The sequence below is a fragment of the Lytechinus variegatus genome, chromosome 18 (assembly GCF_018143015.1).
Source record: "Lytechinus variegatus isolate NC3 chromosome 18, Lvar_3.0, whole genome shotgun sequence".
Classification (NCBI taxonomy): Eukaryota; Metazoa; Echinodermata; class Echinoidea; order Temnopleuroida; family Toxopneustidae; genus Lytechinus; species Lytechinus variegatus.
In genome coordinates this window covers 112449-132054 of record NC_054757.1, presented here as the reverse complement: position 1 = coordinate 132054, position 19606 = coordinate 112449, and the positions used below count along the sequence as shown (strand labels likewise).

Below are 19606 nucleotides of genomic sequence, written 5' to 3'. Positions count from 1 at the left end.
TCATTATGACATGGTTTACTCATGGTTTGCCTGAAACAATCCAAGAGTTACCAAAATCAGTATTGGTTGTACAGAAATGAAATCGGAGTATTGCACAGAGTACTCTTCAAGGGAAGTCAAGTCATCATACCGGAGACACTGTGGAATGATATCCTTAGACTTCACCTACATGTAGGACACATAGGAATCAAAAGTACCAGACGACTTGCTCGTGAGACAGTATTCTGGCCAAACGTCAACAAGGACAACAACCAGTTGATAAAGCAGTGTGAAACATGCCAGAAACATCCAGCAAGGCAGCAGTCTGGGAGCAAGAAGTGGAATACAGTCAGTCGGCAAGCCCTGAAAAAGTAGCTTCTTTTATCCAAGTGATATTCATGACTATAGGGTTTTTGCATAGTTAATGAGCTTGGTGCGAACCAAAACACCTCTTTTTATTCTGCCATTGCTGCTCTAAATATTAACCAAATTTCATGTTTTTGGTATCTTTGTAAAGAAGAAGAATCATTCTTTCAGGTCATGTGTTTGGAATTCTTTAAAAATGTTGTAGTATAGGGAAAACTTTTGATATAAAACATGAAACAAAATGATTTTTTTCATGCAACAAATGTTGTTGTTTTCACACTTGATTTCTGTTTGAGTACAAATGATTTTCAAATCATAATAAAGCTGAAGATCTACGCTTTAATATGATATAATTTGTATAAGAAGATGTATCTTAGATGGGTCAGCAGCCAGCTTTTCATAGGCCAAGTACATTTAGCAGCTCAAAAACAAGGATACTGCACTCTGATTGGTCACAGAGACCACACACCCAGGCAAATTCCAATGTTCCCCACACTGGGCCTCTGCAAGGTCACACTCACCATGTGGTAATCTCTTCAAATAACCCGCGCCTGTTGTTGTGAAAACATTATTCAGCCAATCAGAACTCTGGATTTTATGTTACTCAGAAATTTTAGAAATCTCGTCTTGCATCTTGATGGAAAAAGCTGGCTGCTGACCCATCTAAAAGATGCCACATATCAAGAGTGACATTGTAAGAAAGTATAGAGTTTGAGCTTTCTGATGATATAAATAATGTTGGTACCGAAAACACAAAATGTTGCACAATTTGCAAGTGAAAACAGAGGAAGAAATTTCTGTTTGATGCATCTTTTCTCGTAAAAAAATCACTTATTTATCAAAATATTTTATTCAAAAGAAATAATCAATATGAAAGAGTAACATTTACTCTTCCCAATGGTACAAAAATAATCAATTTTACTCCAGGAGAAAGTGGTTAAATTCTTTGAGAAAGAAAGTCTCACAATTCACGAGATTTTGCAGGGACATGAATTCAGCCACGAGAGGACTTGGATAAATCTGGCCCATTTCAGTCAGACTGCAGGTCCCAAGAAAGTGGCTTCTTTCATCCAAGTGATATTCATGACTTGAGATGTTTTGCATATTTAATGAGCTTGATGCGGACCAAAACACCTCTTTTCATTCGGTCATTGCTGCTCTAATTGTGCATCGAATTTCATGAATTTGGTACCATTGTAAAGAAGAAGAATCATTCTTTCAGGTCATGTGTTTGGATTTATTAAAAGATTTTGTAATATAGGTTAAAATTTTGATCTAAAATATGCTACAAAATAAATATTTTCACCTGACAAAAGCTGCTATTTTCACACTTTATTTATGTTTGAGCCCAAACGATTTTTATATCATGATAAAGCTGAATATGTATGCTTTGAAATGATATAGGTTTCAACATAAGAATTGGTTTAATCGGGTCAAGATCACACTTTTCATTTGCCAAGTACATAAAGCAGTTTGAAAACAAGAATACTGCACTCTGATTGGTCAAAGAGACCACCCAGTGGCAAATTCCAACGGTTCCAGTGCCTGGGTTCGTGGGAAGGTCACACTTCCCATGTGGTAATCTCCTCAAATACCCCGCGCCTGTTGTTCTGTGAACCTTATCCAGCCAATCAGGACTCTGGATTTCATGCAAGTACAAAATTTCAGAAATCTCGTCTTGTACCTTGGTGGGAAAAGTGTGATCTTGACCCGATTAAAAGGTGCCGCATATCAAGAGTGGCATTGTGAGAAAGTATAGAAGTTCAGCTTTATGGTGATATAGATATCATTGAGGCTCAAAATAAAAATTTTTGCACAATTTGCAAAAGAAAACAGAGTAAGAAAATTCAGTTTTGAGGCAAACTTTCAGGCCAGAAATTCACTTATTTAACAAAATATTGTATACAAAATAAATGACCAAAATGAAAGAGTAACTTTTACTCTATCTGATGGTGCAATAATATTTCATTTAACTTGAGGTTAAAACAGGTAAATTTTTAGAGAAATGAAATCTCACGAATCACGAGATTTTGCAAGGAGGAGGATTCAGCCACGAGATGATTTGGATGAATCTGGCCTTTTTGCTCATTAGCATAGGGACCTGCGGTCTGACTGATTTGCTCATTAACACAGGGGCTTGCCGACTGACTGAATATCAAGCACATCACTGCTTCTCTACTCTATCTAAGATCCAACGGATTAGCTGAGAGCCCATGGCTGCGAGAATGATTCTTATAGTCAAGATCTGTTGAAAAAATGTTCTCAGACTGGCCAAGACAGTCAACTAGCTATGATGAACCTGAGAGTAACATCAGTTAACAGTAACTTGAGATCACCAGGAGAAATGATATTTGGTAGACCCATCAGAACCACATTGCCAAGTCACTATTTCTCGAGCGATTCTACTACCACTTATTTTCTCTTGATTAGGCAAGACAAGATGAAGAAAGTGCATGATCGACATGCAAGTTCTGATCTACCACCACTGCATGCATGTAGGACAGTCAGAGCTCTACATCCCAGAGACCACACTTGGATACCAGCCAAAGTATCCAAAGTCTGTGAGGAACCCAGGTCTTACGAAGTATCAACGCCAAACGGAGGAATCTTGGGAAGGAACAGATCACACTTGAGGAAAATTCCATCCACTTGAAATAAACAGTTGCCCAGGTGCCATTGGCAACCACCAACTGCCGGTGGGCAACCTGAAAGTCCCATCATGGTTGCCCGGATGTCAACCAGAAAACTCCGGATATTTTTTTCTCAAAGAGCATAAATTCTCTGGTATTTTGAAGCAAGCAAGAATGCTTTTACAGTCCAAAGTTTACAACTTCTGGAACAGGATCTTTCAAGATCACATTGGCACAAAGTTATAGCTCCAAAAGATTGCCCAAATCTAGCACATGTGCTAAAACTTTTCCTGCCAATGAGTTTTGAGATTGATTGCCTGTCTGTCAAAGTCTGGCTAAGTCCTCCATGAGAACCAAAAAGCTTAAATTTTGACATGATAAAAGTGGGGGGTGGGGGTTACAAGTTGTAAAATGCAATTTACTTGAGGCCGTTTCTGTGGTACTTCTGATTTGTCACCCCATTTCCTACTTTTGCATTTTGGCATGGCTTAATAATTGTACATGTATATTAAGAAAGTTTTCTAGAACATTTCAGGATAATTGCTTTATTTACCCTAGATTTATGGTAAATCATGTATTTTGCAAATTTTCAATTCTTTGGGAAAAATGTAAAAGTGGACATTTCTTCTTGAAAATCTCAGCCAAACGACGTTTTCATCACTCATAAATAGTATCAACTTGTGGAATTTAATTCTTTAATCTTTCATATATATGACACTAATTTTTTGTGGCAAACGAATGTTTGTGTCAGAATCTATGTACAATAATGACAATTCCATGAATATGGCGGCCATATATGTATCGTGATTAAAAACTTTCTTTAAGAAAACTTTCTTAATATAGTGGACGAGATTACAACAAGTGGAATGCCTCTGGCCGTCTCACCTGCATCTCGCGGTTTAACATAGCAGCAGTGCTGACTTTGAAAACTACTATAACTCGCACAAGATGTTCAGTGATACTTGGTTACTCTTATTTCCATGTTTTATGAACTAGACCAATACACTTACAGAAATAGGATGGTAATTCAACAAATACCCCCAATGTGGCCAAAGTTCATTGACCTCACATGACCTTTGACCTTGATCATGTGACCAGAAACTTGCAGAGGATATTCAGTGATACTTGATTACTCTTATGTCCAAGTTTCAAAAGTCAGATCAATAAACTTGCAAAGTTATGATGGTAATTCAACAGATACCCCCATTATGACCAAAGTTCATTGACTTTTGACCTTGGTCGTGTGACCTAAAATGCGCACAGGATGTTCAGTGATACTTGATTACTCTTATGTCCAAGTCTTATGAACTAGACCAACATCCTTTCAAAGTTATGATGGTAATTCAAAAAATACAACAATTCGGCCAAAGGTCATTGACCCGAAATGACCTTTGACCTTGATCATGTGACCTGAAACTTGCACAGGATGTTCAGTGATACTTGATTAACCTTATGTCCAAGATTAATGTACTAGGTCCATACATTTTCTAAGTTATGATGACATTTCAAAAACTTAACCTCAGGTTAAGATTTTGATGTTGATTCCCCCAACATGGTTTAAGTTCATTGACCCTAAATGACCTTTGACCTTGGTCATGTGACATGAAACTCTAATTAGATGTTCAGTAATACTTGATTAACCTTATGGCCAAGTTTCATGAACTAGGTCCATATACTTTCTAAGTTATTATGTCATTTCAAAAACTTAACCTTAGGTTAAGATTTGATGTTGACTCCGCCGCCGTCGGAAAAGCGGCGCCTTTAGTCTCACTCTGCTATGCAGGTGAGACAAAAACTCTTATTACCATGGCAACGATGTATTCGCCCACACCAAAATCAATACGCGACTTTGCTGTACCAAAATCGACCTTAATGCCAAATTTGAACATGATTGGAGAAGAAATGCAGCTGGTAGATTGCTCACAAGGAAATCTCTGCTGCGGACGCGGCAGTGCGACAAGGCCAAATCTATAGTATTCTCCGAACTCGGGGATACAATAACTTAGGTCTACATGTACTTAGCACGTTCAGAGAAATTGTGTTTCACATTATCAGTGTGCTCCATCTTTCTTTAATTTTCATTCTCATTTTCAACAAAATAATAATAAATCAGAACACTAGTGAACAAAATACCCGACGTAGGTAGACTCTAACTTATTTATGCCGCCCAGAGCGCCAGTGCAGCAGTGCAGTCATCAGCCCCAGGGCAGGGTGTGGCCAGGCACATCACCAAGTGCCTTATCTGCTGGGCCTGGAGCTTGCATTTTGACAAACTTAGATTTCATCAACGTTGCTCATTCTCCGTCTTTTTGATGGTGCCAAGTTATATCTGCTATTCGCCCTTTTTTGTACGAATCCATTATCCCAAGATGAAAATACCGGGAGTTCAAGCAATCACCGCCATGAAATCCAACAAACACCTGAACCGCAGGCAACATGAAGCTAGCACATTGGATCCCTAGGCCTCGCATCTGTGGCAGATATGCACCGTACTGTACCGTATATCTCTCAGCTAATGCATTGCCCGTTCAACCACTATATCTGCTTGAATGCACATTGCGCACGCCACGAACACGATTATCCGCCATCTTGCCACCCCCAAAGTTCTTAGCCGTATGCATAATTTTGAAACAGCAATTACGGCAGTCACATGTTTTTATATGGCACAAGATGGCAGCAGACCAGCTGTTCATGGCAACACTGACTGATTGGGTGATTATGGCGTGTGAGATAGCGCAAGTGCCAATCTATGCCTACGGAAATAAATGTACATTCAGTTCCCTGTGTTGCTGCCTTCTACGTTTGTACAAATCACTCTTGACACTAAATTGATGGCACCCACATGAATTAAAGGCATACCGTAAGTCACGGACTATAAACCACACCCGTGGATTAACCGTACCCCAAACTTTGGACTAAAAAAAAAATCCTTCTCACATTTACATGCGTATATTTGAGGTATGACGAAACAAAAACTAAGTTAAAGATTTCAAAGTACCCAAAGAGATTACCAGTATGCGGAAATCTGCTCTTCTTGATCAATTCATCTACAAATGTTAGCAAGAAAGAAAGGTCCCGACAATATTGGCCTCCTACACACTCACTCACCTTACAGTCACAGTATACACACACACAGCACTGTCGTTCTTGGACATTGCAAACTACGATACGGTACCAGTACATCTTATCAAATTATGATCTGTGTCTTTCCCGGCGTAGGAGAAAGAAACATTAACATCTCTTGCATCACAACCTTACAATCACTTTCAGAATTTGTCTAGCATTCGATGTCTTAGCATAAATTTTGGACACAGGATTACAAGAAGGTTCAAGAAACTAAAAAAAAATTGACATTTTTTCCAGTTGTTTTTACGGCTTCGTGCCATCTCTCCCCTGCGTGATGTACATGGTATCTTATGAAAAGCAAACAGGAAAGAAAAAAATAAGCTGGTGCTAAACGGGACTTTGGAGGGGAGGGATTAAAATGAATAGTGCCAGCTTAAGTCACACTATAACCACAATACAACGTAAGCTCTCAGCTCACTCTACTCTCGCTCAGCTGTGAAATTTTTTTTTACCGAGTATACTTGGCGTTTCTTTGAACTTAGCCAGGAAAATTCGCTGCTTTGAATCCAGAATAAAGTCAAAATTAGTGTTATGAAGGTGGGTGCGTTTGTTATGGACAATATTTGATTAAGATTGTAATAATCGCTTCCCATTACCTGATGCTCATATCCCTCTAAACGACTTTGCCCTGGGCGGCTACGCCCGGCCACTCAATGTGTTGTGAACTGGCAGACGTCTTACATGTTCAAGAGGGGTTACAACAAGCTGGCTCAGACCAGTCACCGTGGATAAACCGCACACCCGACTTTTGCTTCTATCGCGCCGAGAAAAAGGTGCGGTTAATAGACCATTACTTACGGTACTTATAATTTTGAAAAAACATATTTTCGCTGGAAAAAACGCAAGTACGGAGTTTAAACCGAAAATTTGACAAAATATGTACAAAACATATTACTTGGGAGCTCGGTATACTTGTATAAAAAAAAATTCATTGATATGTAGGCAGAAAGGACCAAATTCACATGAGTGAAAGTGACATGATCGATCACTATGTCACTAAGGTCATGTTGGGTCACATCAATGAGGAAGGCTGCAGTTTAATAGTAACCAAAAAAAATTGAGGTAAATCTTCCAGTTTTCTTTGTGTATATAGTTCAAAATTTCCTTGATATATACACAACAAAAAAAGTAAGTCCCCCCTAAATCAAATTGATGTAACTTTTGAACCGAATTAGTTTGAGATATGATATTTCAAAGGTAGTTTTCTGCACTCATTAAGCAACTCCTGGGGGAAAATGAGATTGATCGGTTGAGTCATGCATGAGTAATTAAAGATTGAATTAAAAATGACCATTTTTAAAAGTCACAAGAGTCGTTTTTCAGTTTGTTCAAATACAAAGTTGGGCAAAAGTTGTTTTCAGGTGAATTTTATGGTGTTATGCTCCTTTACTACCCATCATTCAACCACTTCAGACCAGATTTTGATATCGTATGTTCATGGTTGAGTGAGTACAATGTATTGCAGGGGCTGCGGAAGCGGGAGGGGGGGATTTAAGCCCCAACTTTTTTCAAAAAGCATGTAAAAAAAATGTAAAAATGACCAAACAATTTAGATTTTTTGCATGATCAGCCCCCCCCCCTCCCACTTTGAAAACCGGTCCGCGGCCCCTGAATTGTGACGTATCATCATAGGGGTTTATGGTAGTATCCTCTACAACTTGTTAGATCATGTTAGAATTTGAAAATGTTGGTGGCTCCCCCGATTATAGGCCCCTCCCCCATTTCAAAATTCTGCATCCACCACTGATTTGTCCATACATTCAACTGATCCTGAAAAATTGTTAGGAAAAGAATACATTTATGCAGTATAAAGAGTATTCATTCCTAAGTTTTCGATTGTGCTCGCTCAACCATGAAAATATTTAAAGTTTGGAAAGTGTGTGGTGATAGAAATGATGGATGATAAAAACAACAGCAATTAAAGTCACATTTGAAACCGAATTTGCCCCCAATAATCACTTTATTATACTTTAAAATGCATCTGTGACATTGAAAATACCAATTTTCCCACTTTTATGCGTGCTCACTCATCCATAAATAAACAAATCGATTTCATTTTTGCACAGAATTTTGCCTATAGGTTGATAAATATTACTGCCAAACCACATTGCTAAAGACAGCTTTGAAAAAAAGTTCCACCATATTGAATAAGGGGTTACTTATTCGTAAACATATGCACCCGTAATGTACACAAGTCTATGAGAGAGGAAGTCAAAATTTTGAAATGAGGGTTTGTTTCATGGACGGTTTTTGTTACTTCTGCCAACAGTTATTTCATGAAAATTCGCACGTGGCTTCAGAGTAAGCTTTTTCGATATACCGGTATTAGTAATACCGTTCGGTATGAAAGTCATACCGGTATGGATACCGCCGTTGAAATTTCAATACCGAAATACCGTCATACCAAAAGTTGAAAATATCATACCGGTATTTTCTTCTGTATTGTCGTTTATGGGTATTTTTACAGTAAAATTAAGCCAAAACAGTTCTTTGGCTCTCTCAACGTATTTAATGAAATCAGAATCCAATAATCTAACCTCGAAATGAATACATCGCCCCTTAACTACTGTCTGAGCTCCGTTAGCTGTTGCATAAGGCCTCGGCCTCACCGCTACTGGGGTGCATGTCGGCTCAGCTCCAAGCACTCGTGTACACAGCTACAGTAAACAACGAAGTCGACCGAGACGGAGAGCATTTCATGAAGAGTTTTTTTCAGTGGTTTCAACAACAGATTTGCTTTCCGCCAATCACATGCTAGGGTTTCCTAGCTTGTAACATCCCTCTACACAAACAAAATCACTAACAAAAAATCTTTTTGAAACACTCCCTAGTCTGCCTTTTGACCACGTGGTGTATTGCGGGCTTCAACAAAGTATCAACCTTGGCTTGGGGTGTTGACAGACAAACCACAGGGATTAACACTTGTTTTTTCTTTATGCAAGTTTTTTTTTCTCGGACTGCTCTTAACTTGTATCAATATGGGAATGTCCACTGAGTTTTTTTTTTTTGGGGGGGGGTAGGGTGCTGTGCATTGACAGACAAACCACAGGGATTAACACTTTTTTTCTTTATGCAATGTTTTTTTTTTCTGGAGTGCTCTTGACTTTTTTCAATCATGACAAATTTACTTTTATACTATAAGCCTGCTACAAAAATCGTCTGACCCCCCAAAAAAATATTAATAAAAAATAAATAAATACATAAAGAAAAAATAATACATTAATGAATAAATAAATTAAATATGGAAATAAAAAAGACAGAAAATGTTTATAACATTAACAGGAAAAAAAAAGGTTATGCCATCCCTCTTTGTTTATTTTGATCTGTGAAGTGATCGTAAATGGAAGAAAGTGGCTGAGAATATTTGTGTGATTTGTGATGGGTGTTGTATCCGTTTTGTGCATGTGCGGTCATGAATAAAATAAAATAAACTATTGGATTGATTGTAATTTAAATTTATGATGGTCTCGGGGCGTGATAAGATGATGATCAGCTATATTTTGGCATGTGCAGAGATGCCAACCTCTTGACACAAAAAATCAGACTGAATATCCTCAAAAATCATATTTTTTTGTGAAAAATCAGATTTTCACGAAAACTCAATATGATTAGTGCAAGCCTTGAATTAAGCAGCTGCAGGCCGGGGGCAATTTTTTTTTTTAAATTGCCCCCGGCTCGCGAGCTTTTTACAGGAACCGGGGGCAATTTTCTGGAACAAAGGGCAATTAAAAAAAAAAAAGAATATAACTGTGAACCACACTCCAAATTTGTTTATAAGTAAGCGCAGCTCCTGCAATTTTTCAATTAGTACAGAAATAGCATGCTAAGTAATAGGCTTATTAAAACAACTAAGAAATCAGATTTAAATGTTTAAGTGTGTTTTGACACCCTCACTCCACATCCCCTTTACATGGGCTTATTTACTTTTCATCTTTAATGAACCACAAACAATGAACCCCCCCAAAAAAAATCTAAATAAATGAATAAAATAAACATATAAAAAAGAGAGAATTCAGATCAAATAATAAATTTACAAAAAAAAATTTAAGGTTTTTTTTCATGGTTAGAATCACAGGTGTGGGTGAGTGTTTGTGTGATTGTGACTGTGAGGTGCACTTGGATTGCATATAAATTATGTTAAAGAAATGAAGAAATTAAATCAATATCTAACTCAGTCTATTCAAATTCCAGCACATAGCCACAGGCTACATGTAAATTTTTTAATGTACATGTATTGTAGGTTCATGTACCTTAAGTTTTTCACAAGTTATTTGAAAACGCAGATCTTCACATAAAATGCCTTTCATCCTGGGAGAGTCTAAATTCTGTAAAAATGTATTCATTAATAACTTAAATATTCATCACAATGAAGAAATCATGAAGTTTTTTTTACAGTTTTCAAAAATTAACATGAAATCTAAACTCTATCTGAAACAGAAAATCACCATCACTTAGGCCATTACTGATAGAATTCTCACCCAGAGCTCTGGCAGAGAATATGAGCTCAAACTGGCTAGCTAACAGCATCCAAGTACCACACTCACGTGCACGGCGTCCTCCTAATTTTTTTTTTAGATGGAGCCTTGTTTGATGATTTATTGTCTGATATTTACCCCTCACCAAGAAAGAAATTAAAAAGCTATAATTCACAACTATTGACTTTGGATTAATAAGGCTCCGTTTTGACAAGCAAAGTCGGCGACTGTGAGGATACAAGACTCGCATATCCTGTGTTGTGAACGGGGATTTATCTCCTGTGCAATTCAAATTACTATATCACAGAATTGTGATATCCTGAATGGAAATGTGTGCATTAGAAATTGCACACGGTGAAGTAGGGAAAAACTGTTACCGCTATTGGAAGCACGCGCGTACATGTATTACAGGAAAAAAAAAGACGGACGTAGCTCACTTTTTATGGTACTGAAAAAAACACGCACTTGGCAATTTGAAACTGTGCTTATCGTAATTAAAAGTTATTTGATTTTGGCTTTTCAGATATTTAAATTACATGTATGATATGGCTTCACTACTCACTCACGGGCGGGCGCATACATACACAACACACATACACGTATATGGGACAAAAACAGGACTATGACAGAAAGTCGGGAAGTCGTATTTTTGATGGCCAAAATCGTACTGTCGTATTTTACTTGTTTTATCGTACTAAATACGATAAAATCGTACTGGTTGGCATCTCTGTCAGATCCATAAACTTTCAAAGTTATCTGGTAATTCAACAGATACACCCAATTTGGCCAAAGTTCATCGACCTTTGACCTTGGTCATGTGACCTGAAACGCGCACAGGATGTTCAGTGATATTTGATTACTCATATGTCCAAGTTTAATGAACTAGGCCTAGACCAATAAACTTTCAAAGTTATGATGGTAATTCAACAGATACCCCCGATTCGGCCAAAGTTCATTGACCCTAAATGACCTTTGACCTTAATCATGAGACCTGAAACTTGCACAAAATGTTCAGTGATGCTTGATTACTATTATGTCCAAGTTTCATGAATCAGATCCATAAACTTTCAAAGTTATGATGGGAATTCAACAAATATCCCCAATTCGGCAAAGTTCATTGACCCTAAATGACCTTTGACCTTGGTCATGTGACGTGAAACTCATGCAGGATGTTCAGTGATACTTGATTAACCTTATGTCCAAGTTTCATGAACTAGGTCCATATATTTTTTAAGTTATGATGACATTTCAAAAACTTAACCTCAGGTTAAGATTTCGATGTTGATTCCTTCAACATGGTCTAAGTTCATTGACCCTCAATGACCTTTGACCTTGGTCATGTGACATGAAACTCTCATAGGATGTTTAGTAATACTTGATTAACCTTATGGCCAAGTTTTATTAACTAGGTCCATATACTTTCTAAGTTGTGACATCATTTCAAAAACTTAACCTCAGGTTAAGATTTGATGTTGACGCCGCCGCCGCCGTCGGAAAAGCGGCGCCTATAGTCTCACTCTGCTTCGCAGGTGAGACAAAAATGTATTCATTAATAACTTAAATATTCATCACAATGAAGAAATCATGAAGTTTTTTACAGTTTTCAAAAATTAACATGAAATCTAAACTCTATCTGAAACAGAAAATCACCATCACTTAGGCCATTACTGATAGAATTCTCACCCAGAGCTCTGGCAGAGAATATGAGCTCAAACTGGCTAGCTAACAGCATCCAAGTACCACACTCACGTGCACGGCGTCCTCCTATTTTTTTTTTTAGATTTTTGATGATTTATTGTCTGATATTTACCCCTCACCAAGAAAGAAATTAAAAAGCTATAATTCACAACTATTGACTTTGGATTAATAAGGCTCCGTTTTGACAAGCAAAGTCGGCGACTGTGAGGATACAAGACTCGCATATCCTGTGTTGTGAACGGGGATTTATCTCCTGTGCAATTCAAATTACTATATCACAGAATTGTGATATCCTGACTGGAAATGTGTGCATTAGAAATTGCACATGGTGAAGTAGGGAAAAACTGTTACCGCTATTGGAAGCACGCGCGTACATGTATTACAGGAAAAAAAAGACGGACGTAGCTCACTTTTTATGGTACTGAAAAAAACACGCACTTGGCAATTTGAAACTGTGCTTATCGTAAATTGAAAGTTACTTGATTTTGGCTTTTCAGATATTTAAATTACATGTATGATATGGCTTCACTGCTCACTCACGGGCGGGCGCATACATACACAACACACATATATGGGACAAAAACAGGACTATGACAGAAAGTCGGGAAATCGTATTTTTGATGGCCAAAATCGTACTGTCGTATTTTACTTGTTTTATCGTACTAAATACGATAAAATCGTACTGGTTGGCATCTCTGCATGTGTGAAAGATGAAATTGACAAAAAAGAGGGGAAGATCGAGATTCGGAGAAGAGGAGGATGTTGATTGTTCGTGGTAAGAGAGGGGTGGTGACGGGGAGAGAATGGGCCGATGGGAAAGAGAGAGTGAAGAATTAAGGGGCTGGGGAGATAAAGAAAAACAAAAGCAACAAAAAATGAGTGAGAAAGAGGCAGCCAGGGGATAAGAAGTTAAGGGGGAGGGTTTTACTTTTAGACAACATGGAGATTCACAAGAGGGGGGGATTCAATACAATGGACATTTATAAGAAAAGTTATTTACGAGACGTCAAAACTTGAGGTCAACAAACACGTGTTGATGTGAGTGGTAAACAAAAGGGGCGAATCTGAATGTGAATGAGTGGGGCCAGATCGGTGAAGGGAAAATCATGCATATACCCTTGACTGTTTTAGCAGGGAATTTTGGTGCTTGGAACTTAGGGCATGTACACACGTTTAGCAAAGTAGCAGTGAGTTTGTGCGGTGTACATAGCATTTGGCAACTTGACTTGTTGATTTCGTACCATGTGCTTGCTCAATGCTGAGATAATTTTGCACACATGCACAGGTAATTCACAGCTCTCGTTGGGGAGAGAGCATGATCGTATAACTTTTGGTAAAGAAAGAGAAAGTTTTTGTCAATGAGAATGGACCATGCTGAGCATTCCTCAGCTGACCACAAGCATCCCCTCTTTATCCGAGGCCATATCACTTATCAGGGCTAAACAAACATTGGACACTGTTTGCGCAATAAATTGGGAATTTACTCGGTATTAGTCGGTATACCGGTATTGAAGCTATTAGTAATACCGGTATTGAAAATATCAATACTGAAAAAGCTTACTTCAGAGTAATGCCAGCCTGACACTTGCACGATTTTGTGTCACGCATTGGCACGACTCAAGTCGTGCCAGTGCGCAAACTAGTCGTGAACTGGCGTGAAGTGTGCGTAAACATGTCGTGACTGGGTGCCATGTCGGGACGAGAATTTTGAAATGTTCAAAATTTTGGTCACGACAAAATTTAGCCACCGGGTCGTGAACTATGCGCAAACTGTTCGTGAACTCGTCGGGATGATGCGGGAGGATGCATGCCATTTCGTGGCAGTGCGCGCCATGCCACGACTGTCACGAATGGTTCACGAACAGCTCACGTCATGTTCACGAATAGTTCAGCACGACACCATCCGAATTGCACAAACTCATCGTGCCAATGCGGGAAGTGCGTAAACTATGCGCAAACTATGCGTGAACTCGTCGTGCCAGTTCGTGTCAATGTGGACACTGACGTGCACGCATTCGTGAATTATTCGTGAACTTGTCGTAAACTTGTCGTGAACTATGCATGAACAAGTCGTAAAACAGTGCGGGAGCCTCCCAGTTCGTGCCCCAAAATGGCACGACTTGCTGGCTGGCTTGGTGGCTTTACACTATCCAAAAGGTGCGCACACCAAAATAACCATTCGATACGGCATATAGTGGGGCCAAGGCCTTGAACTTTCTTCTCATTTGCATAATTTTTTAGTATTGTGTGCTCACTGATGCATTAACCCTATCTAGGCCGGGGGGGGGGCCTCGGAGGCCCCCCTCAACGAATTGTGCGATATTTTCTCCGCACAAAATTTTTTGACCGTGCTGCTCGCTGACTTTTTACTTTCAAGTCTTGCGCAACTTTTGAGACCAATTTTATGTCACCCGGGCACGTGGTTCCAAAATTACGCAACATTATGTAAGTGCATGTCAGACCAAAAATTGCTCAAAAACGTGATTTCGTGTACAAAGTCAATGCAAATTAAGTTTTCAACCAAAATTCATAAATGCATGATTATTTTTAGCTTTGCTGGTCTAAATGTATTCATTTTATGCTTTTTATGATCACAGAAGAGTCCCCAACAGATTTCATCGAAAAAACAATGAAAACAGAAAGGTCAAAAAAACAAAGAAATACATAAGAAATTGCAAAAAAAAATATAATACATAAGAAAATGATTTAGTATCGCAATTTTTTTCATGTACACTTGCCAAGAACACCACAGAGAGTTTCTATACCAAAACTGAGTACATTTGGAGCTTAATTTAGGGAGTTAGAGGAAAAAGTATAATTTCGCATACTAATTACGCATAAAATAGCATAATCACTTAATAGCGATTCGCATGAAAGAAATCGCTATACAATCTTGTAGATTATGTCCCAGGCAACCCGCGTGCCAATTTTCGGCGCGATCGCGCAGTCAACGGCCGAGATCTTAAGGGGGTCCTGGGAGGCCCCCCCCCGGCCATATGAACTCCCAAAATACCCCGCCCTAGATACGGTTAAACATCGGGATTTTCACAAAAATCAAATCAAATGAACTACATGTATGCAAGGAGGTTTGTGACAGATATCCATAGTTACAAATTGCATTTTTTCCAATAACGTAAAAAAGAGCTAATCACATTCCACATGTTCATTCAAGCGTGAATGTTGAATTAAACGCCTTTGAATCATTGAAGCATGTTAATTGGTCATGAACACAACGAAAAAATTGAGAAAAGATCATTTTCAGTTACCAAAATAAAACAATACTTGCCTATGATATTTGAAAATCGTATTTTTTGTTTTCAATAAATGTTCATTGAACCGTGAAACAATGAATACTGTTGAAGAAACTCTTCCCAAAAATAACTGTCATCATATTCTATCATTTTTATTGATAGAAACGTGTAAAATATCCAATTATAGCAAATTTGGACTTGTGTTTATTCAACCATGAAATTTAGCCAAAAAGGTTGTATCGTCTTTCAGTCAGAAAGTACCTTTTATAAGCCTTCTGACTATTTTTCATGATGAGAATGTGAAATAAGATCCAATAAAATGGAATCAAAGTCATGATATTTGGCTTGTGACTTTTGAAAAGTGACATTTTTTCCTTCTGACAGTGCTCACTGAAGACGTAAAATACGTCCATAACATTTACTCAGAGGGTAGCTTATAAAATTACCTACACGCTCATGTAAAAATATATTAAAAACTCGCATTGGTTTGGAAATTATTGATGTTGTTTAAGGGGGACTTACTTTTTTTTTGTGTATATTTGTAAGTCTAATGGACTGGGAATGTAATACTTTCAAAATCATTTTTAAAATTAAAAATATTGGTTAAGATTTTGATACCACAACTTGGTCAAAGTTCTTTGACCTTAATCATGTTACCTGGAACTTGTTCCAATATTATCGGTGACACTTGATTACTCATGGTCATAGTTTCAAAAATAGCTTCTTAGGGTTATATAATTATGAAGACATTTCATATTGGTTTATAAGATTTTAATTTCAACATCCAAGCTGTTGCTGTCGAAAAAAAGCAGCACCTACAGTACAGTCTCACTCTGCTATGCAATGTGACTAAACAATGAATAACTTTGTGTGAAGAAAACAGGACTTTCGTGGATTAATGAAAATAGAACATTATACTTGACATACCAATTTATGTCTCCTTTGTCTCATGTACTGATCATAAGACATTGGAGTGACAGGCGGGGATTTCTTCTCCTTTGCTGCTTGCACTTCAATTCGCTTTGAGTTCCACACTCGATCTGAACCACTGATAGAGACAGGTGAAGGTGGGCTACCAATATCATGACCAAAGAGGAAGTCAAACTTATCAATGAAGAGACGAACAAGATGGTTTGTTTGTCCCTGTTCTCTCAGTCCTTGAATGCCGTCAGCACACCTTTAATAAACATGTGGAAAAACAACAAAATTCAGAGGGAATCTTCATTTTGCTAAAGGAAATAATTTATGAGAATTATAATGATAGTAATAGAGAGGAATACAGTAATTAGAACATTATCATTAAAAGGAAAATTATGAAAATAATTATACAGTCCGACCTCTCTTATCCGGACATGTTGGGACCAGCACCAATCAAATATAAGGGATGTATCCAAATCTTGGAGACCCAATACTAAATACACGCAGCTTCTGCCTCCCTAATGGCGTTACGGTAGCTACACGTTACCTATTGTAATGGGCGTACGGACAGTATTCACTGCAGTGTCAGTGCAAATTATATATATATTGCTGAACATCAAAATGCCTAAACAGATAGCTATTCATGAGCATAAATGTTTAATGTTTCATTTGTGAACTGATGAGCTCAATTTCTTATTATGTGTTTGCATACTGTGACTTAAGATTGGAAGAAATCATGTAACTGGTGAACACTTTACTAACATGAATATCAGTATGTGGGACTAGAGTGAAATTTCATGGTATCATTAGAAGAGTTTTAAAAGGTGAAGAAATAAAATATCATCATTGGTTTTAACATATTTTGTCAATATCATACAAATAATTAACATACACGAAAATCAAGTAAAAAATTTATTTGTCCGGGGGTCAAATTCAAGGTTAAAGTAAAGGTCAAGGGTCACGACCTTATAAATCGCTCCAATACATTATTTGATGTATGTTTTGGATTCCTCTCTGAATTTCCTATTAAATGGTACCAGTTTCGTGAAAATTGGTCAACATGTTACGACGCAATGGCCATTGAAAGTTGAAGGTCATGCCCATTTTTGTCAAAACAAGGAGAAAAGGGCAGGCTGTAGCGCAAGAACCGATGGACCGATTTGACTAATTTTTTTTGTTTTGTGCGTGGGCCATGTTGAATTTTATGTGTACCAATTTACAACAAATTCCGAGAGGGTCGGGTGCAAAATTGCACTTTCATTGGGTGAATTGGCATGGAATGACCCTTATATATCATTACACGTAAATGTATATTTGTCCGAGTTTCACGAACTAGATCTACATGTATATTCTTTCATTTCTTTGAAAGTTATGATGACAATTCAAAAACTTAATCTTGGTTAATATTTCGATGTTGATTCCCACAACATGATCTAACTTCATTGACCCTAAATGACCTTTGACCTTGGTCATGTGATGTGAAACTCAGGCAGGATGTTCAGTCATACTGGATTACCCTTATGTCCAAGTTTCGTGAACTAGGTCCATATTCTTTCTGACATTTCAAACAACTTTGGTTAAGATTTCAGTTTTGGCGATGCCGCCGCCATCAGAAAAACGGCACCAAGAATCTCGCTCTGCTATGCAGGCAAGACATAACTATTCTTCTCTGACATTGTGAATTGATGAATTTCATTTTTCTGGTAAAAATTATGATAAATCACATGAAAGACTCTTGACCAATCAAGTAGCAACACATTTCCATAAATGTATATAATATAAATAATCATATAAAAATGAAACTTTAATGGTAGATGAACACAGAAACAAAAGCCCCCCCCCAAAAAAAAAAGAGAAAAGACATAACGTATTACCTAAATTTCACTAAAATGTTTCAATCTTGGTCCTTCATAACCCTGTTAATAATCATATCAGACAAAATGTGTATACCTAGCATGTCTCTTGTTTGTAGAATTATGCTACATCGGTCTGATTTTGAAGACTACAGGTAGAAGAAAGGAATGGGCATTGCATGTACTGTAGCTGCACAACTCATCAGTTGACACAGCAAGTAAGAAGTAAGCAAGTATATCTAACAAGTAGAGTGCCTCTGGCAGTCGTGCATGCATTACATATCATTCATACTTGATTGCCCTTATGTCTATGTTTCATGAACTACATGTGTAGATCCATAAACTTTCTAAGTTACATATATGTTGCCAATTCAACAAATACCCCAAACATGGCCAAAGTTCATGGACTTTAAATGACCTTTGACCTTGGTAATGTGACCTTAAACTCAGGCAGGATCTTGAGCGATACACTATTACCCTTATTTCTAAGTTTCATGAACTAGGTCCATATACTTTCTAAGTTATGACGACATTTTGAAAACTTAACCTTGGTTAAGATGTAGATATTGATTCCCCCAACATGGTCTAAGTTCAATGACCTTCGACCTTGGTCATGTGACCTGAAAGTCAGGCAGAATGTTCAGTAATACATGATTACCCTTATGTCTAGGTTTCATGAACTAGGTCCACATACTTTCTAAGTTACGACTTTTCAAAACTTAACCTTGATTAAGATGATGACGCCGCTGTCATCTCGCCCTGCTATGCAGGCAAGACAAAAATAAAGTTTAAAGAAAACTCCAAACAAGCATTGCATGCAGACAGGACTCAAATTTGTTCATGCCTGGGACGGTTTATCACAGAGCTAAATCAAAAGCACACAGAAAGTCAGGTGAGAAAGGGATTTTCCCTGCTGCTGATTTGTACAAACGATATCACAGTATCATATCATTCTTCTGCAAGCTATATGTTAAGGTGTGGAATTCTCAATGGGATTAACTCACAATCCGATCTTTTCCCTCACTACATCCATTCCCAAGAAAATTTCTTAATCCAATACTTGAACTTGTCACAACCTCAATTCAGGCAACTCAATTCAGTTTGCTTTTACATATTCACCACTAATGAAAAAATACCTGGTATCATTTCTGAAACACTGAACTAATCAGAAAATACCATCTTTTCTGTCAGTGTGAAGCAAAATATTTATCTCATAATGAAAAAAAAATGTTAATCTGTATCTGTTTAAAGTATGGAAACTAACCAGGAAGTTCTATTAGGATATTTGCATCACTGTGAATGCAAATTAC

At 37.7% G+C, this 19606-nt stretch overlaps 1 protein-coding gene across 3 annotated transcripts in view; it reads right to left on the bottom strand.

Moving 5' to 3' along the window:
• Window positions 1-19606, bottom strand: part of LOC121431933 (protein FAM13A-like) — a 205311-nt gene that overhangs the window by 117517 nt on the left and 68188 nt on the right. For all 3 annotated transcript variants that reach the window (XM_041629710.1, XM_041629711.1, XM_041629712.1), the window contains exon 6: window positions 16453-16702. In XM_041629710.1, coding sequence (XP_041485644.1) covers window positions 16453-16702 — 250 coding nt within the window. The remainder of the gene's footprint in view (window positions 1-16452; window positions 16703-19606) is intronic.